The 21,448-nt window shown below is 46.8% G+C and overlaps 1 protein-coding gene and 2 long non-coding RNA genes across 4 annotated transcripts; 1 reads left to right on the top strand and 2 right to left on the bottom strand.

The window, feature by feature from the left end:
* Positions 1 to 1,072: 1,072 nt before the first annotated feature.
* On the bottom strand, positions 1,073 to 2,208 carry LOC113899541. Its single transcript, XR_003512933.1, has 2 exons — positions 1,681 to 2,208; positions 1,073 to 1,338 (listed from the first exon to the last, which is right to left on the bottom strand). It is a non-coding gene; the product is annotated as an uncharacterized LOC113899541 (long non-coding RNA).
* Positions 2,209 to 5,303: 3,095 nt separating this feature from the next.
* On the top strand, positions 5,304 to 21,231 carry CIPC (CLOCK interacting pacemaker). 2 transcript variants are annotated; one of them, XM_027552512.1, is made up of 4 exons: positions 5,304 to 5,580; positions 10,857 to 11,044; positions 14,781 to 14,950; positions 17,736 to 21,231. In XM_027552512.1, exons 2-4 carry the CDS (start codon positions 10,909 to 10,911, stop codon positions 18,624 to 18,626), a joined length of 1,197 nt encoding a protein of 398 aa, XP_027408313.1. In that variant the 5' UTR covers positions 5,304 to 5,580; positions 10,857 to 10,908; the 3' UTR covers positions 18,627 to 21,231. The 2 variants fall into 2 exon arrangements, with proteins under 2 accessions (XP_027408313.1, XP_027408314.1); XM_027552513.1 differs by lacking the exon at positions 5,304 to 5,580 and adding an exon at positions 10,598 to 10,757.
* On the bottom strand, positions 6,617 to 9,808 carry LOC113899155. Its single transcript, XR_003512852.1, has 2 exons — positions 9,637 to 9,808; positions 6,617 to 6,651 (listed from the first exon to the last, which is right to left on the bottom strand). It is a non-coding gene; the product is annotated as an uncharacterized LOC113899155 (long non-coding RNA).
* Positions 21,232 to 21,448: the final 217 nt, after the last annotated feature.

A 21,448-nucleotide genomic window follows, 5' to 3' on the forward strand; every position in this document is an offset into this window, starting at 1 on the left:
TGAGGGAGAATTCAAGGGCACTTTTGAGCAAATGCACAACAGACCCTCCAAAGACTGGGATGTGGTGAGGTGAGGCAGCACGAGCAACAAAGGTTCTGGAATTTCTCTGCCAGAATCACAAGGTTCTGGAATTTCTCTGCCAGAATCACAAGTGTGGAGCAAAACCCGTGAGCAGCCACCTTCACTCCAGCCTCTCAAAAGGACACATACAGTCATGTGCAAAAGGCCTGGAGGTGGGAGAGAGTGGAGCAACAAAATAAAATAAAAAGGCATGACCATTCAACCCTTGCACCAGGGGCCCTGGAAACCCCTCACCATCCTGGTTGGCGGTGTCTTCCTTCTCTGAAGTCCAGTCAGTGATATGGAAGCCCATTGTCAACTTTTCAGGAACCTGGGGTCCCCCTGATGTCAAGTTGGTTGAATGCTTACTATGAAGAACTTGTTTTGTAGGAGAAAAACATTCAGTATAATCCCTGCCCTGAAAGAGCTTAGACCCAGTGGGGGAGATGGGTACCCAAGAAATTACAGTGCAAACCAGTTTAGATCAAGCCACAAGACACAGAAAGCGTTCAATTTCAAGAGTGATTGATGTCTACGTGGAGGCTGCCTCTTATCTTGGGCTCTCTAGCCAGCTTCCTACTACTGGAGTGTCAGGTTGCACAGCTCTGTCTGGCTTTCTGCTGTGCTGGCCTGTATTTCTTGTCTTTGGTGAGCCCACGGTGGGGAACTCAGTTGTGATTGGAAAGCTGTTTACAAGAAGGGAGGGAAGATACAAGGCCAAGGAGAACTTCTAAAGTCAAACTGGTCTACCCAAAGGGACAACTGAACAGCTTTCGGAGTCATCCAGAGAAAAAGTTGTGAGTTTAAATCACAGACTTCATCTTCAGTGAGGGGAGATGACACTTTAAAAACCTTTCCACTGGAAAGATTCTAGATAGGGGATAAAACAAGCAAAAGGCAGCTGCTGAGTGGTTTGGAAAGATGTGTGGGTTGAAATCAGCATATACCCTGTCACACACAAGAAATCTCTCTGCCATGTGCAGAGTGAAAGAAAGAGAGGATCAGCTGGAGGTGTTTTCTGCAGACTTTGCCTTTATGGTGCCCAGTCTCCACTCCTGGCATCCTTTCCCACACAAGTGCTTGGACCAAGTGCCTCGGGCTCTGCTCCCCACTGGTCTCCTGCTCAGCACAGCGGGAAAGGGCATGGTAGCACCATTTCCACCAAACACGCAGCCTAGCAGAGCGGCCAGAAGCAAGGACTTCAGAATTCAATTCCTGCTCCACCGCTTACCACTCGTGACCTTGGCAAGTGACATGGCCTCTTGTCCTTAGTCTCCTCTGTAAAACGAGAAGAACAATACCACAACCATGTCACAGGACTGTGGGAGGATTAAAGGAGTAAATCTGGGCAAGTCACTTAGGACAGTGTCTGGAAATAGCACTCTGTGTCAGTTATGATGAGAGAATTTGTCCTGGGTTCTAGAGCAGCTGCAGGTTGAGCACTTATACTTGAGGAATTTCAGGTTTGGGCAAGAAGATGGGGAGCTTTGTGGGAGAGGTTTCCATTGTCCCTGAAATAAAACCCATGCCTAGTATATTGACACCATGACTGTAACCCAGATGTCCTTCTATTGTCTCTGTTCTTCCAGATAGCCCTAAAAATATGAGCTGAGAACTAACCTGGATGGTGGGGGTTTAGGCAGTTGATTCTTGAGGAAAAATGGAATATGCATCCTGCTGTCGCTCATCTCTGCCTCTGCCAGCCCAGGACCTGCTGGTTGCCATCCCCACACACAGACTGGAACATCCCCCTCCTCTCCGCTCACTGACCATGGTGGTGGGACTCTGGGGGCACACACATAACCACCATTCCATCAAATCCTCTTCAAAAATCTGTGGTCAGCAGTAACGCTGAATGCCAGATTCAGGATAACTGTTACAGATGGCCAAACTGAGGTTCAAGGGGAAAAAAAAAAAGATGGTTCTCGAGTGTTGCTTCAAGAACTAATGCCAGTCCTTGTGGTGTTTTCACTGCTCCTCGGCAAAACTGGAAAAATAAGAATAGCAATGAGAATTCATAAAGCAGAAATTATTCAGTTTTTGACTTGTGAGATTATGGCCTATCTTCTTTCCTGTGTCTTATGTGAGGGAAGATATTGAAATGTCCCATCCTTTGTAAAATGGTATCAATAGGAGCTGGGATTTGAAATTAGATCTTTTGAATACCTTCACTGCTATTTCACTATTTTAATTAATTTTAAAATAACTTTAATTTTAAATTCAACTTTGTTAAAGTAAGTATTAAAGAATTACTTATATTGCAAATTATATACTAGATTGGATACTTGAAAATATCTTCAAATAAAACTCAGCACAAAGTTAACTCTTTGCGGCATCCTATGTAGGACTGAAAACTCAAATCCTCACATGGTCTGAAAGAAGGCTGAGCAGAGGTGCAGTTCCTGACCTCCATTGTGTGGCAGGCACTCTGTGAGGGCAGAAAGGAAAAGAAGCCTTTTTGCAAACCCCTAAGAGTAGCATTTCGGAGAAGGCAATGGCACCCCACTCCAGTACTTTTGCCTAGAAAATCCCATGGACAGAGGAGCCTGGTGGGCTGCAGTCCATGGGGTCGCTAGAGTCAGACACGACTGAGCGACTCCACTTTCACTTTTCACTTTCATGCACTGGAGAAGGAAATGGCAACCCACTCCAGTGTTCTTGCCTGGAGAATCCCAGGGACGGGGGAGCCTGGTGGGCTGCCCTCTATGGGGTTGCAGAGTCGGACACGACTGAAGCGACTTAGCAGCAATAGCAGCAAGAGTAGCATTTAAAGGAGCAGGTCTCCCCCTGCTGGCAGTGGTGGTGGCAGAATGAGTCTTAAACCACGACTGGTACTGAGGACTCAAATTGGAAAGGATTCCACAGCAAGAAGAGACGGTGCTTGGAAAACCACTCTCCGTCACAGAACCCTGAGTGTGACGACAAAGATTAAAAGAACTCATGGCACTTTGATAGGAAACTGTCATCAGAGGATGCTGATTTGCAAACCCGGTGAATCAGCAAAGAAAGAAAAAGTTTTACGTTGGTTAGCCTCTATAAAAGATTCATTATCCATTTTCATGGTTATTCTATGTATCTAATTATATACAATAGAACCATACAGTACTCAGTTAAAATTATGCCTATCAGTAAACTAGTCTGATTCATTTGGTTCCACTACCAAATCTGTTTTTGAAGTTCAAATGACTGATACAGCATGGCCGTCTGGTCATTAGATAGGTGAAACCAGGGAAGTATGACTTATTTGCACTTGTGGAGGATTAAAATAATCTTCATGCTTTTGCTTATTTCACTTTTTCTCTTTGGCTGGTATGTACTCTGCTCTCAACCACTTCCATTACTGGATATCCTACTTTTACCTGACCTTCTTAAAGCTTTACTTCAACAGCAGAAAACAAGCAGGTTATTTTTCCTTTGATTTTATTAGATTTTGTTCAGAATCCACTGGCATTTATCATATTCTCTCTCATACAACTTATTAAAACATGTCTGTATTTCCTGTATCAGATTCTAAGGTATTTGAGGGCAGACAGTTTTATTCTGCCTCCAGAAGAGGCAGTATGGCCTAATGGTTTAGATCCAGGGCTTAGGAGCTCTGTCATCATGGACAAAAGCTTCAGTGCCTTCATCTAAAACATGGAAACATTAAAAAACAGCGACCTCATCAACTTGTACAGACATCAGTAAGACAATGGGCTTCACTCGTGGCTTAGATGGCTAAGAATCTGCCTGCGATGCAGGAGACCAGAGTTCAATCCCTGGGTGGGGATGATTCCCTGGAGAAGGAGATGGCTACCCACTCCAGTATTCTTGTCTGGACAATCCCATGGACAGAGGAATCTGACAGCTACGGTCCATGGGGTCACAAAGAAGTCAGACACAACTCAATGACAGAACTCGCTGTCTCTCTCTCTCACACACACACACTCACACACACACACACACACACACACACACACACGAAAGAGAATACATGCAGAGCTGCCTGGCTCTTCATTTCTTGATAATTGTTAACAGTCCTTCCACCACCTAAACAAAAGGCATATATGCGGCAGGCACTCAATTATTTGTTGGTAGAGCTTATGCTAATAAATACATTTAATGCATTAGCATTATCTGTGTCTGGAGGACTAATGGGATTACCTATGACTCTGCAAGGCTTGAATTACCAACAGAGGGCAAATTTACCCTGCCCGTCTTCTAGATCCAACACTAACTTTCAATGATGCTGGCAATCAATGCGCTGCACAATCTGCACTGTCCAACCAAGTAACCATTAGCTACACGTGGTTGCTGAGGACTTGAATGTGCACAGCCTGAATGAAGAAAACACCCACGTTTTCATTTCATTTAATCAGTTTCAGTACCTCCTCATGATTAGTGGCTACCCTACTGGACAGGGTCGCTCCAGAACTTGCCTCTACCGGTGGCAATCTTTAAATTCTTCCGTGTCCCCTTTTCCAGCTGTAAAATAACTTTTTCTAATTTAGGAGGTAACCTTCACTGACTCAATGCATCGGAATTTCAACTGATCGCAACCCCATTTTTTGTTTGTTTGTTTGTTTAGCTGATAACACGTTGTTCGTGGTGACACTTCAAGAACTGGCCTGAGAAACAGAATCCATTTGAAACTCAACATCTCGGTCAGTCGCACAATGAGTCATACATCAAATGACATTAAGTCACCCATCAAAAAAATACTGATTGCGTCCCTGCCACGTGAAGCACTGTCTGGAGGTAAGGAAGGCAAACCGACGCCGCGACAGGCTCGGCAACAAGATGAGCAGTGCTGGGGACGGTGGGGGCGCGGTCCGGGCAAGCCTCCTTCGGGCCGAGACCCGGCGAAGCTGCCCGGCTGCTTCCGCTCGGGCTTGCGCGCAAGTCAGCCTATGGCCCGTCCCGGTCCCCAACGCCGACGGGGTCTCGGGGTACAAACCGAGAGCGCTCTCCCGGGCTGACTTCCACCCACGCCCTAAGAAGAATCACGCCTCCGGCCTTGTCTGCTAGAAGCCGACCCGCCCCGGCTTCTCCAGACCCCGCCTCAGAACTGCGCCCCACGCCTGCTCCACAGCAGCTCCCGTAGCACAAGGTCCCCGTACAAAATGGCGGTTTGGCCTGAGGAACTACTAACCATAGAGATGCCCGCCTTCCACGGATAGAGCGCCGACCTCTGAAAGGACGCCCAGCCCCTCCCCCCCCCCCCCGCTCCCTGAGGACGACGTGCGGGCGTCGTCTTCCGGCTGAGACGGGAAGAGCGGGCGCCACCAAGGGCCCTTCTAGCAGAACAGCGAGCAGTCTCGGTGGTGCCGGGTCATCCGAGCCGCGTCACGTGACTGGCGAAAACCGTTGCCGAGGCTGCGGGGAGTGGGGAGGAGAAATGGGCGGGCGGCCGAGAGGGGGGATCGTTTGAGACGCGACGACGACGACGACGAGGTTGTCATGGAGCCGCGAGGCCGGGCTCGCGCATGCGCCGCCGTACCCGCGGGTCGTCCGCTTGTGGAGCTGCGACCCCGGTCCTAGGTGAGCGACGGAGGGCTGCGGGGGTAGGGGAAAGGGGTTTGGGCGAGGAGCCGGCGGAGAGGAAGCGGGCGCCAGGGAGAGGAGGAGGGAACAGGCAAGACGGAGAGCGGGCACTTTCGGGGTGCCGAGGGCCAGATGCTGGGAGCTGGGGGTGATTGGAGCAGGGGGTGATGCTCCCTGCCCCGTTTAGTCGGTTGGTTTTGTTGCGAGGGTTAGGACCGCGTGGGAGAGGAGGTCACGGGTGAGGAGGGGTTTGTGTGTGGGGACCAAGTAGCGCTGGTAACCCTGTGAGGGTCCTGCCCGCGCCCCCCCGCCCCGGTTTGGGGTTGTGGGGTAGGGGCGCGGGGTGGGTAGCGCCCAATCTGGACCCGGGGCACAGGTGTGCTTTTTCCAGAGACTCGCTGTCACCCACTTTGCTGGTACTTTCCGCCCCCCGGGTGACCAGCTTGTGCCAGGCGTGGTGCCAGGGGGCGGGGAGGTGGCCGAGAAGGTGGCCAGTGCCAGGTACGGAGTGAGTGGTTGCCAGTGGGTGGGTTCAGGGGACCTCCGATCCATCCAGGCCCCAGGGCACCGGGCCGCAGCCAGGCTCCCTGTGATTGCCCAAGTCCTGGCAGTACTTGCATGGCCTGGGCGTTTGCCCTGGCAGGCTGGTGGCATGCCAGTCACAGCACAGTCCAAGGGTCTGCCCAGTTCTGCCCTGCTGAGCCGGCAGGCTGGTGGGTGCCTGGAGGGCGCTCCTGCTGTCTGGCGCAGATGTATCGTGGGCTGGTGCGAATGGGGAGGGGCGGTGCGCACTGTTCACTGCGAACTCTTCTCCAGGCAGGGGGTTTTGAGGAAGTTCTCTAGTCTCATCTAATCTTTGAAAGAGCAAAATGAGTAAGCCATACATACCTGAGGACATTTGTATGGAATCCGGGTTCGGGACCTTTGACCAGAATTTACAGCCAAATCGAAGCATGCAAATGTTTGTGAAAGGGAAGAGGAGTATTGGCGATGTAGGTAGACGGTTGGCTGGTGGTTTTTTTTTTCTCCTTTGTTAAAATCCACAGACATCCCCCCAGATTGGTATCTCTGAAAATGCAGACCAAGAGAAAATGACTTCAGAGAAAAACCTAGTAATGCATTTATAATTCCAACTGGGATTACTCATGGCTTTCTGGGTGGTAAAGTCTTAATTTTCTCTGGCGGTGTATCTTTATTGTATTTAAGCCTCTGCTTGGGCTTTCACCGCACACCTCTGTCTGTGCACGCCTGTTATACACGTGACACATTTTAAAGGGAACTTGAGCTCTCAGGAAAGTTGCCAAGTTGTCTATTACAGAGGGATCTGCAAGCAGCTTTTCAGATCCTTCCCTTGTGTACCTTGGGCCTCCTTTTTATCAGAAGCCTGAATCTCCATAGAGATTGTGGATTAGACCAACCTTTAGTTTGGCTGCTGGATTTAAAGGCAAAATGAGGGGTGGCTTAAAATGAGGCGTGGATGAAATACCTGTTTCCTGCAAGAGACCAGACCTAGACATTAAATCTTGAGGTGACCATGGTGTTTGAGGTGACCAGGAAATGCAGACTCCTGACCTTCAAGCCGTTCAGGTGTTTTGGTGACAGCTAAGCTGTTAGAGCTGTCCTGAGACTTGGCTGGACAGAAGGTTTGTTGGAATTTATTGTTCTGAGTATACCTCACACATGAATTGTTAGGGGCTGAGGTTGCAGAGATGAAGTCAACCCTTGAGGCTGAAGAGATGAACAGATAATTAAAGTCTAATGTAAGAAGTGCATAAATAGGAGAACCAAGTGCCGTGCCACGCTTGTTAGAATTTTTTATCTTACACCTATGGATGTAAACCTCTAGATATATTGGTTCACTTTCTGTTGGGAGTTTTAGTGTATACTGCTCTCTCTGGGAACCTTTTGGACCGTGTGTTACATGTGCACTTATAAGAGGCCTTTTTCAGGTCAATTCAAGCTTAGCTCGGAGTCCTTCTAATGCAGAGTTAGGCTCATGGATCTGAGATGTGTGTAAGACAGTTGTCGTGGTTTCCAGTCTGTGCCAGGAGTCAGAGATGGCACAGTGGGTATGAGCTTGGTAACCCATCTTCAACGCCTGGTCAGCTTATGAGTGTCTGACTTTATTGTAAAATGATAACGACCCGGAACATAATCTTCTTAAAGTTCTCGGACTTTGCCACCATCGTGGCCACCAGTGGTAAATGCCATCGCTCTGCCTCTCTCTGGTCGGGGGCCTCGTCTGTGCTGTGTATGAATGGGTCTGTTGTTCACTGGCTAACTGGCATCTTCAGCGCCACTCCCAGGAGGGAAGCACGTCTCTCAGAGGAAAGGTCGGATGGCATGTAGCCCTTTGTTCTGATGCCCACTTGAACTTCTCCGGGACACTGAGACTGCTGAAAGAGAATTTTACTTAGGACAGAGGCTTTCATATTTTTAGCACTTCCACATCGAAAGCAGTCACTTTCTTATTCTGAAGTAGATTATGCAGTCTCTATTTCCAATTGCCACCAATTCCCCAGAATCTAAAATTTTTACATCTGTTCTCCTTTTAACGTCCACATTTTAGCATTTTGACCCCACAATCAGTATTGTCCTGAAAATTCTCAGATGAGCGGGATAAATTCCTGTGTATTTTCTGTTCATTGACTGCAGCTTAATAACAGTAGCAAGACCTTGTTCCTTGTCTTGTTGCAAGGATTGTGGAAGAAGTTGGGATGCTTTATCTCAAATGCCTGTAAAATAATCCATTTCATAAGATAATGTGAAACTTCGTCACGTTCTGAATTAGTTGCAATAGCCATAAGCTACCTTCCCAATCTAAATCAGTAGCAGGGTCAGGCTTGAATTTAGTCTGATGGCCCATCCACCAGGGAGAGCTGCTGCTGTTTTTGAAGAAGCCCTCTGTTCAGTTTCAGACAGCAGTATACACTTGTTGGGTTTCATACAAAGGGACCCATATTTAATTAGAGAACAGTTTTGCATTTTATTTTGCTTTTTAAACTGACTTGTCCGTGCTGTCAGACTTCCTCACTGTCCAGTGGAGAGACATGCTTTTGCATAGTGCCATGAGAGGTGTGACAGGGCCTGGGAGACCTGGGTTCGATCCCTGGGTTGGGAAGAAGTCCTGGAGAAGGAAATGGAAACCCACTCCAGTATTCTTGCCTGAAGAATCCCATGGACAGAGGAGCCTGGTGGGCTACAGTCCATGGGGTCACAAGAGTCGGACACGACTTAGCGCTGTCTTTTTTTTTTAATGAGAGGTGTGACAGGTGCTTTCACGCACGTGGGACTAAATGTGCTCCATCAAAGAGTGCTCAGCGTGGAGCGGACTGAGTGGGGAAGCCGCTGGCCTTGAATGAGTTAGATACGGTACAGACTAATTTTTATTGGGAATTGTATTTAATTCAGGCTCGTTCTGATCAGCATGCATGCATTAGTCCACTTCTACTGTATGCAAAAGAGCAAGAGAGCTGTTCAAGGATGCCTGTAAGCATCCTTGGCTTCTATTTAATTTTATTTCCAATCCCTCCTCTGCTTCTGGAGTGGTTGATGTTCTTCACTAGATCCTGTATTAGCAGAAACGTTCACACTCGGCATTTTGAGGGTGTTTTTAGATATGCAGCTGTCTCACAGGGGGCCCATGTTTCTCTCTACTCAGAAGGACGAACGGATGGAGTCGAAAATGAATCATGAATAAGAATGCCACCAGCTGTAGCTTAAACGTACCACCTCGTCCATTTGGGCTGTCATGACAAGACACCACAGACCACGTGGCTTATAAACCACAGAAGTTTATTTTTCCCAGTTCTGGAAGCTGAAAGTCCAAGCTTAGGGTGCCGGCATGGTCCAGGGACAGCCCTCTTTTGGGTCACAGACTTCTCACTGACTGTGGTGCAAGGGCCTGGGGACCTCTCTGGAGCCTAAGGCACTCATCCCATGAGGTGAAGCCCTTGTGACCTAAGCCCCACCTCCTAATACCATCATCTTGGGGGATTAAGATTCCATATATGAATTTTTGGGGGACACAGACGTTCAGACTGGAGCACTTACCAGTTGCGTTGTTGTTGTTTCACCTGTTGGTCCGCTGTTCTCTTTATCCCTGCAGTATCCTGTGTTCTTACTGTGCCGCCTCTCCAGCTGCCATCCCTTGGCTGTTCAGAAAAGAAAGTGAAAGTGTTAAGCTCAGGCGTGTGTCCGACTCTTTGCGACCCCGTGGTCTGTAACCCACCAGGCTCCTCTGTCCCTGAAATTCTCCAGGCCAGAATACTGGTGTGGGTTGCCATTCCCTTCTCCAGGGGATCTTCCCGACCTGGGGATCAAACCTAGGTCTCCTGCATTGGAGGCAGATTCTTTAGCATCTGAGCCACCATGGAAGCCCTGGCTGTTCAGAGGGCCCTGTTAAAATATCTTGAAGGGCTCATTGGTCTCACAGTTTGCGCTGTTAACCTATTTCTGTATCTGCTTTGAACTAGCTGTGTGTCACTGGATCAAATCTAGGCGTCTCTCCAGAAAGAGGGGAACCAGGTCTATTCGATTCACTCTGTACCCCCCCGTTCCTAGCACCATGCCTAGTTCACAACAGGCGCTCAGGAAATATTTTAAAATGACTGAATATAACTTATCTGAGCCTCAACTCCCTCTTCTGTAAAATGGGATAACAACTGAGAAGGACGTTTTGAGGCTCAAATGAGATAATCTTAACATCAATAATGTTACGGGCGTTTGTGGATCAAAGCACTGTGTATCTGGTCTTCCGTGTGCATAGACGCACTTTCTAAGCCAGAATGTGGCATGCATATATAAGGAGTTGTTTTTTTCTCTGTTCACTACCTCTAAAGAACTGAAAGGTTAATCTGAGAAACTACACTCTGGGAGGTGGCAGAAAGTCTCGGGCCTGCAGAGGTATCCTGGGAAGCAGGCCTGGTCCGAGATGGGCATCCCCTCTCCTCTCTTCTCCCTCAGGGAGCATTCCAGAGAGCTAATCAAATGTGCCTTTGTTAGCAGTTTACAAAGCTTCCACTGAATGGTCTGTGTGCTTTGCATTTGTAATGGAATTAGAGGGCAGGGAGAGGACAGTGAGCCTGCCTTTGGGTGGAAACCATTCTCCTGCTGAGTAAACGTGTAGCCTTTGTCAGCTGAGACCTCTGAGAAAGTGCCTGCAGAGAACGTGGGTGAGGCCCGTGTCCTTTGCCCCGACTTTACTCACAGCTTGCTCACCTGTCCCAGCTCTCCAGGCAGTGACTTCTTACGTAACTGTTGTTTTTTCACAGGGCCGTCCAGATGAAAAGAGTACTGATGAGTCCCCTCGCTGCCCAGTAAAACATGGAGAGGAAGAACCCGTCCAGAGAGGGCTCTCGAAGGCTGTCAGCCAAACCAAGCAAGGGCTCAGAGATGAAAAAGGCGGCTCGTCAGCTCGGCCTGGCAGCCGCTGAGTCAGATAAGGACTCTGGATTTTCAGGTTAAAATTACCTTATCCTTTCTACACTGTAGTGAATGATTTACCTGAAAAATGTCCTCCGTAAAACTCATTTGTGTGATAAGGATGGGAAGATTTCACCCACAGGAGAAATGAATGGCTCTCTGGTCTCTTAAAATGGTAGTTCTGTTGCCACATGGCAGGGTATTCATCAGAGTCACAGTGGGGTTAGTTCTGAAGGAACGGTTTGACGTCTTTTTTCAGCTCAGACTCTCAACTTCAAATCTTACACGTTTCCCACTGTGGCAAGTGGTTATGGGAGAAAAGATATAAAATACTCATAATTCTGTTGTCTTTCCTCCTTTCTCACAGGAATAGTTATATTGCAGTTACCCTGCATTCCAATAATCACATTGGAAAAAAAAACTGCATGTTGTCACCACATATAACAAATTTAACAAAGGTAGTATATAATTTGTTAAGATATCTTTTTTCTAAGAAAGTATTTTGTTAAGTTTAAAAACGTTTCCTCCTGACAGCTCATCCCTGCCAGTGTTTGCTCTTTGTGCTTGGTCTGTGAGTCTCCTGGCCCCATTCCAGACCTGAGGACCTATTAGAGACGAGAAAGCAGGACACTTTTTCTTCCTAGTTTTTCTGGAAGAACTAGCTGCATACCCAGTAAATCTTGTAATTTTGTGCTGAGGCTTTTTTTTAATCTCCAGGTCTGAGAGTAGTGGCTTAAATACGGCTTGAGTGGCAACATTTTTGGCCCAGGGGATGCAGAGGGGTGATGCCAGGGGATTTGGCCTGGGCCAACATCCCGAGAGCAGAGCCCTCTCCTGGAGGAAGATTTCTGTTTTCCAGCCCACAGGACTAATCAGTCCATCTTGTCGATTTATGAATTTATAGTGAGAAATGCAGCTCTTAGGAACCCTGAACTCTCTCACCCTTAGACTGGTAAATTTTCTCTCTGTAGGTCAAGCCGCAGGGGAAGCCAGGTTACCAGTAGATTGTTGCTCAGAGAGGAGCAGAGCACCGCGTCAGGGATTAGAATAAGGGCAGTTCAGGAAAGTTAGGGCCAGCATATAGCTCTTTGGGTTTTTCTTCTCAATCTTTTCGCATTGTTTCCCAAGCTCACCTCATCATAAGGCTCGTCTGATGCATTTGTTAAAAAACACCAGGCCCCTCTCCTGGAGATTGTGACATGGAGGGTCTGCGGGGAGGGCCTGGAGTGTGGGTTTCCTATTTTTACAAGTGTCTCTGGTGATGCCTGTGATCAAACAGATTTGGGAAACTTTGCAGGCCTAGTGTCTTTTTTTTTTCTCTCTGTCTTAATATCATATTTGTTTTTTGTTTTTTATATATCATAAAGGTAATATGTGCTCGTTGTAGAAGCTTAGAAGTTTAGGTACATGCAGAGAAGAAAATAAATATTGACCGTAACCCCACCCCCTGTTGTTCTCAATACTGCGGCCGTTTTGGTACTTCCTCTAACAACCTCAGCTCCATTGGGCCGCCTGTTTTGTAGCATGTTGCGCAGTCTGGGTAGTTTTTCTGAAAGTTTCCTGTTCTCAATGCAGCAGTGCTTTAAGAAGTTTTGTGCTGTTCAGACATAAGGCAGTCTTAAAAATACTCAGACTCATGTGCCCCAGAAGGTGGTCCTAGTGAAGGCCTCCAGCCACTTCTGGCCAGGTGCCAGTGGTGTCATCGCTGCTGGAGTTATCCTTTCAGTTACCTTGGGATGTGTAATTGGCAGTTATGAATTAGCTGAGTCCATATTTAGGTTTTTCGCATTGTCTCAGTAGTGTCCTTTATAACTGTTAGTCTTTTTTGTATATTTGCTTGTTTTGGGCGCAGAACTCAGTTGAAGGTTGTGCATTTCATTTCATTGTCCTGTCTTTTCGATCTTCGTTAGTCTAGAACAGTTCCCTTGTCTTCCCTTTTCTTTCCTTTCTTTTTTTCATGAAATCAGCATCTTTAAGTGATAAGGCCTGTTGTTTTGTAGGATGTTTCACACTGCACTTCTCTGGTAGCTTCCCCAGTATTAGAAACAGAATAAACATTTTTTAAATAGAAAACTAAATTTTTGATGTTATATCCTCATTGCAACACATGAGGTGACTCCTAGGTTTGTCTTATTCTTGGTGATGCTCTGATTAAGGGAGTAATTGTAGACCTGATTTCTTTATTATGAAAGTACTCCTTTCTCTTTGTAGTTAATAAGCAGTTTGTGGGATGATACTTTGAGATTGTGTGACTCTCAACAATTGTGTGACTCTTTGCCAACAGCCTCTTGACCCTGGATTTTGCATCCATTGATGATGCTTACCTGAACCAGTTATTAAATTTGTGGTTTGAAAAATGGTGATCTAATTCTGTATCATTCCTTTACATTTTATTAGCTGTTGATCTTCTTTAAGGAAACACTTCTCTGCCCCCTTTTTTGAGCATCACTGTGGATTCACGGAATTCTTTTCTGATTTGGTTTGTCAACCCATTATCAGTATTCTTTCTGATACCAGGTTGTCCCACATTGGGTCAGTGGGGGTCCCTTCTAGATGGCACCTGTGTCTTGGACGTGTCTCGCATTTGTGTTTGAGCGCTTCCTTGCTTTCTAGCCTAGACAGTAAGATGTCTGGGCTTCCCTGCCAAAGACATCAGCCATTTCTCCAAGGAGCCCGGGTTTCCTTTTCATGCAGAATGGTATTTGCATAGAAAACAAGATACATGTACTGGGTACGTACTTTTCTTCTGAAGTTCTTTGTTTCCGGCCCAGTAGTTCTTAACTAAAGGTGCACATCTGGATTACTTGTGGTGCTTTGTGAAAATACGTGTGCCTGGACCCCAGATAAATCAATTCCATAGATTGAGGGGAAGACCCCAAGACCCATAATTTCTGAAAAGCATCTCTGGAGAATCTGATTAAAGAAAGTGTTGACAGTTGCAGTCTTCTAAATTATAGTCACATTCCAGTCTTGCCTCATCCAGACGACACTGAGATTTTTGACGAGCATCTAGGGTATTCCCAGCCTCCTTACTTGCAGTCTCTTGGTTTACTCCAGCAAGGAACTAATTAAGTCCTTTCTTTATGGATGTCACGTAGAGCAACCTTCTTTTCTTGGCCGTGGAGAGAATCTTTCCATCACCCGTTGTACAGGATCCCCAGTAGGCACACTCAGCACGCATTTAGGACACTAACAAAGGAGGTGCTTAACTGGGTGGAGGAGGAAAACAAAGACAGACATCCTGAGCCTCCGCTTGATGAACTTATCCAGACTTTTACAGTTAGGGAACTTAGGAGGCATCTATTTTAGTTTCAGCAAAGTGGTAAGTCTTGGGGTTTTATTGTTACTTGTTTTGGTTATTACTATATCATGTGGTGCCCAGAGCCACTAAAGATCTTCATCTTTTCTCAGGTTCCATGCACACTCCTCTCCCTTTTCAACCACAGATTCTTAAAAGTAATGAGCTAACTTTGAAGCCTTTACCCACTTCTGTAGATTGGCGATGATTACTTTTACATGAACCCTAATTGATGCTGGCTTTTGTCTATAAGAGAGTTAGAATGGAGTCTGCTGTCCTAGGGCAGTGATCCTTAGTCTCTTGGGGTGGGAGGGATAATTATGCATCCCATTGAGAATCCCATGAAAGATAGACATGCTGGAAGAATTCTCAAAAGCACGGATCACAAATGTTCCATTCGCTTTCAGGGGGTCTGTGGCTCCCCAGGAGGACTGGTTGGGAGCCTGAGTGAACTGACTGTTTCTCTGCCCAGCAGATGGGAGCTCAGAATGCCTGAGCTCGGCCGAGCAGATGGAGTCCGAGGACATGCTGAGCGCCTTAGGCTGGAGCCGAGAGGACAAGCCAAGGCCGAGCTCCAAGCCCGCGAGCGGAGCCTTCCCAACACTGTCCCCCATGGTGGTCATGAAGAATGTGCTGGTCAAACAGGTGAGGAGGACCGCGCGCTCGTCACTTCTTTGCACACTCGAGTTCCTGAGCTTCCTGTGCACAGAGATTCTTTCCGCCAAGGAGGGATGTGAGAAGCAGACCACCAGAAACCACACCAACAAGTGCTGTGCTCCTGGGAAGAGGGTGTGGCCTTTAGCTACTGACCTGGACTGAAGAGAGGAATACAAGAGGCAGGACGTGTATTCTCATTTTCCAGACAGTAAGACTGCACCCCTCATTTGTCCAAAGGTGTCTGGAATACCTTAGTCATGTTTAAAGGAACCAAGCAGAAATGTTCTATTATTCCACAGTACATCTAAGATATAACAGAGTTTAGGGTTGAAGCAAAAGGCTCTTTTAATTTGAATTTCCCTGGGGACTTTGAGAAGTATTTAAGAAGTAGAGGCAATTTCCCTGTTTCTCATGTTATATTCTGAGCATTTTCTTAGTAATCAGCCAGAGCTATGTTATTAGCAAAAAAGCAACTCTTTGGTATAGGTATGACTTTACCAGCAGACTCCACACAGCATTGCCATAGAATTGAATAGTACCTTGTTTCAGGTTTTATTATATAACTATGCAAATTATGTGGTTATTCTCTAGATACGAAAGAAAAGATTTAGATGAAAAATCTAAGCTTAGCTCCAGTGTTTGAGTCAGAGAACTCAGTCGCATGAACTTAATTAAAGAACATGTAACCTTATCCTGCTTTTCTCTGAAACAGACTAGTCCTCTCGTGGTTCTGTTAATGAGGCTGCTTGAAGCTAGTGAAGTTTGCAATCTGGCTGTGTGTAGGTGACCTTCCCACCTTAGGTGGAAGAACATGGCTGTAGCCTGATAGGAAACCCTAATGTCTTAACTCTTACCTAGTTATCGCTGGGCAACTCAAACTGATTTTCAACAAGGCAACCTGGTGAGTTTGGAAAAAGAATTTGAAGGTATTTGCTTTGACAAATCATATGGCAGCTGGAAGCACGGCTCTCCTCTCTGAAACGAGGAGATTTGAATAAAGACATGAAATGGAGCCCAAATGAGGTTGTTCAGGCCCCACCAGTGCTCCTCAGGACTCCTGTCTCCTGCTCTTTCCTCTCTGCCTTCCTCTCCGGCCCCCTTGTCGCTCTTTCTTAGGCGTCTGTGTTTTTTGTTGTGGGTGTTGTAGCTCCGGAAGGCAGAGAACAGCCCGCAGTTGCTGGTGAGGAGGCGGGCCCAGCAGAGCTGTCGTCTTCAGGATAAAGACCCACTGGGAAGGCTTGATCAGGAGACAGGAGGCTTGGGGGCAGACTGACCTGATGGAGCGGTCTAGGAGTTTTGTGTTTTCACATATGCTAGAATTCCAGCACATTTCAAATTTTAAAAATCTTTGCTTATTATATAATGTCTTAATTATTGCTGCTTGGTTTTAGGTATTTTTCTCTTGTGAGTCTGATTCCAGTTTTGTCACCAGACTATGTCTTCTTACAGACAAATTATTTCATCACTGTGGACTTCAGTTTCCTCATCTTTAACATGAGGCTTTATGTGAAATGATCCCGAGATCCTGTGCAAGTCTAAAATCTTGTCTGGTATTCCCTTAGATGATTTCAACAAGAGTGGTATCCTTGTACAAATCTAATAATTGGTACAAACAGACTAAGTCAGTGGGCATAACAGCAGCACTAGAAAGAGTAATCTTGGGAAAGCAATGAACTGGGTATTTTCTGGGTCTGTTTGCCTTGGAGGTCAGTCCCTGTGGTGTGATTGACCAAGGGGACAGCCTGAAGTTTTGCTTGTGGCTGAGCTGCACTGGGCTGATCTCTTCTTTGAAAGACTCCTGATTTCTGTGTCTCCTCTGCTGGGGGAGCGTGGTTGCTAGGCCCAGCATTGCTTGCTTGTTATTGCAGCACCTCTCAGTATACTTGAACACCAGGAGGACTCCAGAATGGACTTTCCAGGTCATCCCACCCTTTGCACAGGAGATGCACTGTAGTTGAACTTGGCTAAGAGTTCCTAACCAGGTACCTAAGGATCTGAAATGTATGCAAATCAGGTGCCCACGTGGGAGCATCACTTTCTGCAGATAAATCACGTGACTCCACCAAGGGGGAGAGCCTCTGTCAGGGCTCTCTCTGCCTGGCCTCAGGTGTTTATGACTTTATTCTCAAATCTCCTCATTTCAGTGAGGAGAGCTGTGCTTCCAGCCAGGCCCAAAGACAGGAGTATACTGAGACAGCCATGTGAAATCACACCCAGCGTGGAAGCCCCGCAGGTGGTGGCTGTTACTGCCTTGCAGAGCTTTGTGGTTGTTGAGGGTCATTGCCATAAAAGCAGACCTGTGGACTCCTGACAATAGGTAACTTTTTAAAAAAAATATGTAACTTTTTAATCAAAAGTTGATTTCAAGTAAAAGAAATTCCACAAGTAACTAAAGGAAGACCTTACTTTGGTGTAAAGTCACATTTATGGTATTGAGACAAGCACGTTTTAATTTACGCCAGCAAATCGTACTGTCCATACATTTACTGCCTCAGTTGTGGCCTTGACTACGTCATTACTCCACGTACCTACGCTTTTCTTTTTCTTGAGTGACAGCACTTGAATTAAAGATAGCCATTTCCTCCAGTTTTCCCTTAAGAGAGAAAATCTGCGCTGTCAGACTCAAGTGAATATTGAAGCCACTTTCATCTCGTCTTATCAAGAAGGGCTACCCCGTGTGTGGGAAGCTCTGTCCTTCCATCTGAGTATGTGCTTTGCCCCATGGACAGCCTCGGGTAACAAGCAGTTTGCCGCTCTTTCCCTTTGTCTGCAGGGCAGCAGCTCTTCCCAGCTCCAGTCGTGGACTGTCCAGCCCTCCTTTGAAGTGATCTCTGCCCAGCCACAGCTCTTATTCCTTCATCCGCCTGTCCCGTCTCCTGTCAGCCCGGGTCACGCTGGTGAGAAAAAGTCGGACTCCAGGAACTACTTGCCCATTCTCAATTCTTACACCAAAATAGCTCCTCACCCTGGCAAAAGGGGCCCTGCCCACAGTGCAGAAGAACGAGAAGGCGGCATGCAGAAGAAGGTCTGTACTGAGAGACTCGGCTCCGGCCTGTCTGCTCGAGAGCCAACCAAGACCGGTGCTGGCCCACCCCAGCCCCCGACCCCCGCACCCCCCAGCACCAAGCTTGCCGAGGACTCGGCTCTGCAGGGCGTGCCCTCCCTGGTGGCAGGTGGCAGTCCACAGACTCTGCAGCCAGTGTCCAGCAGCCATGTGGCTAAAGCTCCCAGCCTGACCTTTGCCTCCCCCGCCAGCCCCGTCTGTGCATCTGACAGTACCCTGCACGGGGTGGAGAGCAGCTCCCCGCTGTCCCCGCCGGCGGCCAGTTACAGCTCCGCTCTGTGGGCCGCCGAGCACTTCTGCCGCAGCCCAGATAGCTTTCCAGAGCAGCGGCAGAGCAAGCACAGGCGCTTTCAGAATACCCTGGTAGTCCTGCACAAATCTGGTTTGCTGGAGATCACTTTGAAAACCAAGGAGTTGATTCGTCAGAACCAGGCAACTCAGGTGGAACTCGACCAGCTCAAGGAGCAGACCCGGCTGTTCATAGAGGCCACTAAGAGCAGGGCTCCTCAGGCCTGGGCCAGGCTGCAGGCATCTTTATCGTCAGGGTCAGGTCATACCGGCAGTGACCTGGAAGCATTCTCTGAGCAGCCAGACATATAACATCGAAGGCATATTCTCCTGTTACTTGAGTGCTTCTTTTTAACTCTTTTACTGTTACTACTCCTGTTTCCCAAAGCTTACATAAGATCTTTTCCTTTTAAACTCAGACTGTTCAATGGTTCACTTATGAAGCCACACGCCAGGACCTGGCTGCTGTCTTAACCTGTGGTCTATGCAGTTTACCTTTGTCTCTGTTCCAGCGAGGACCTCAGGTTTGGGTGCCCTTGAGTCCCTCTTCCTCAGCCTGCAGGCAGTTTGATGGCTCACGGGGCAAAATGTGAGAGGTGATTGTGCGGGGCCCTGCTAGCTGTCACCTCCCGCCACCCCACTCACCAGCCCTGATCGAGGGTGCAGTGACGCAGACGAGCGCACAGAGCAGCACCTGTCAAGTCAGGGAGCAGGTGACATGAGGAACCCTTCATGGATCTTCCCTTGAAGGTCTTAGTCACAGACGAAAATATAAGAGGAGGGTGCTTGCCTTCCACAAGGCCCTGTGCCCTTTGGCAGAAACCTGAAATGTTTTGGCACAGATTGCTCTTCGGATGCAAGCACTTAATCACTAAAAGCTTTTTTTTTTTAAACTTGAAAGTCAAAGAGAAAGAGTAGCACTGTTAACTCTTACACTTTAATCATAAGCCAGATTTTTCTTAAACTGGTAGGCGAAATACTTCAGATTTGTAAAGTATAGAATGGATTTAGGACCATCTGGAGCTACAGTTGATGAATTGCATTTTTGACTCATGCAGTCTAAAGAAAGGAGAAATGGCTAGCATCTCTTGGTTAGGAGCTGGAAGATTCTAGTAATTTATGCCTTTTTTTCCTCTCTCCTTTTGAAACAATGCAACCTGTTTTATATGTTAAAATCTTAAAGACAGCTTCATGGTTTCCAATTGTGTAATCCAAGTCAGCCCTCTGCTACCACTTTTTTTTCCTGCTTGTTTTTACAAAAGAAGAAAGAAAATATTAAGCTTGATTAACTTTGAATTAAAATCATTGCAAGGTTATGACATACAAGTCTACAAAAAATTGGAAAACATTCTTGTTACCCATTTTCTTTCCACATCCAGAGTTTTCATTTGTCTGATGTCACAGTGATGTGGAGCAGTCTTCCGTGTTTCTTTTATGTGTCGGATTTTGGCAGTGAAGCCAGAGGTATAGTGGGTTCTGTGAAGTAGAAGAGTATTATGAGGACTTGCAGGTTTTACACACTTTTCTGGCTTCATTGTAAACCAGATTTCTAGGTTGTAAAGCTGCCAACTTCTTATCCTCCCATTTAAAAAATTTCATTCTCTTGAAAATCTTAAGAAATCCTGTATGACCAACTTCATTTTTTCTGCAAGGAAAATCGTCTTGAAGTTCTTGCAAGGCCAGAAGCTAATGCTCATATTTACTATGTAGTCATAACTCTTCATATAGTTTTAAAATTACAAGGCTTTGAATTGCCTGCATTTTGTTCTCAAACACAGTTTAGAAATAAACAACCCGGTAAACTCTCTTAGACTCTCCTGATCAACACAGAATTAGTACCTGCCATGTGCTTTCCGGAAGAGTTTCAGAAATCGGAGCAAATAGGTCCTTAAGCAGGCTCAGCTGCTTTTAATATTTTTTCTCTTGGCCCACTCCCTTTGCCTCCCCTCCATCTGTGTGGTGCTACCGCAGCTCCGCTCTGCACACCATGCTAGGAAGCTTCCTTTTTGGCAGAATATGTTTGGCAGCAAAGCCATAGAAACAGGTGCATTCAGAACAGCCTGGGCACCAGGCATGAGTCTTACTGAGTCAAAAATCTGAACACACTTGCTGAGAACCAAATTTACGCCATCGGAAAACTCCCCTGTGGAGCCGTACGCGTCTTGGACTCTTCTTCCTAGATGAAGGTTTGCACTTCCCTCCTGTCAGGCAAAGATGCCGAAAGCCATCAGCAGTGCTCGCTGCTGAGGGGCAGGGGGAAGCAGCACCCACCCTGGCTCCTCTCTGATCTTGTAACTTGGTGCCGTGAGTCCCTCTAGGCTGTTGGCATGGGTGTCTTTCCCTAGTGGAGGAGTAAGCAGATGAAGCCAGCTCGAGAAGCTGGTCCACCAAAGAGACATCCACTGAGACTAGCAGACGTGTGGGGCCAGAAGCCAGACAGACAAGTGGAGGAACCTCAGAGTTGACGGAAGGACCCGCGTTGGTCTCACACGGCTGTAAGTAGTCACGGTCTTCCTGATGCGTGACCTGATCTCATCTGAAGGTCTGCGGCAAAGCTGCTGTTTTCTGAGGGCCGTTCTTAACTCACACCAGCCCTTAAGTTTTGGCAAGATGGTGTTGGCAGTGTTGAAAGACATCTAGAAAAAGCTGCTGATTTAATTGGTTATGGGAATGGAGTTTGGTGACATTTGTAATTTATTACACTCTCCTTGCTTTTATTGATTATGGTATTGTCTGAGTTTGATTCCTTTGGCAGAACAGTAACTCTCGTGCAGATATTGAAGTGTCTTTCCAGCTATGAATTCTTTACGGTAGAGGTTTCTTTACCAAATGTGAATTCTTTTGAGGAAGTATGAAGTTTTGTAGAAATTGACTGTGAAACGTCAGAGAAAAATAAAAGTCACTTACTTGAAAACTATTTGGCCTTTGGGATTTATAACTGCTTAAAACACTGAAATCAAGAGTAAATGTTTGATTGATAAAGGTTTCATACACATATTCTCAAGGTATTTGGGGATATTGAGATTAGACACTGAACTTGTGGAAGTTCACTGTTCAGACTCCCACCAGTGTGAACTTAAAGGCGATGCAGTCACTCTTAAGATAAATGGGTGGTTTGACATTATTCTCTAGAG

The sequence above is a fragment of the Bos indicus x Bos taurus genome, chromosome 10 (assembly GCF_003369695.1).
Source record: "Bos indicus x Bos taurus breed Angus x Brahman F1 hybrid chromosome 10, Bos_hybrid_MaternalHap_v2.0, whole genome shotgun sequence".
Lineage (NCBI taxonomy): Eukaryota > Metazoa > Chordata > Mammalia > Artiodactyla > Bovidae > Bos > Bos indicus x Bos taurus.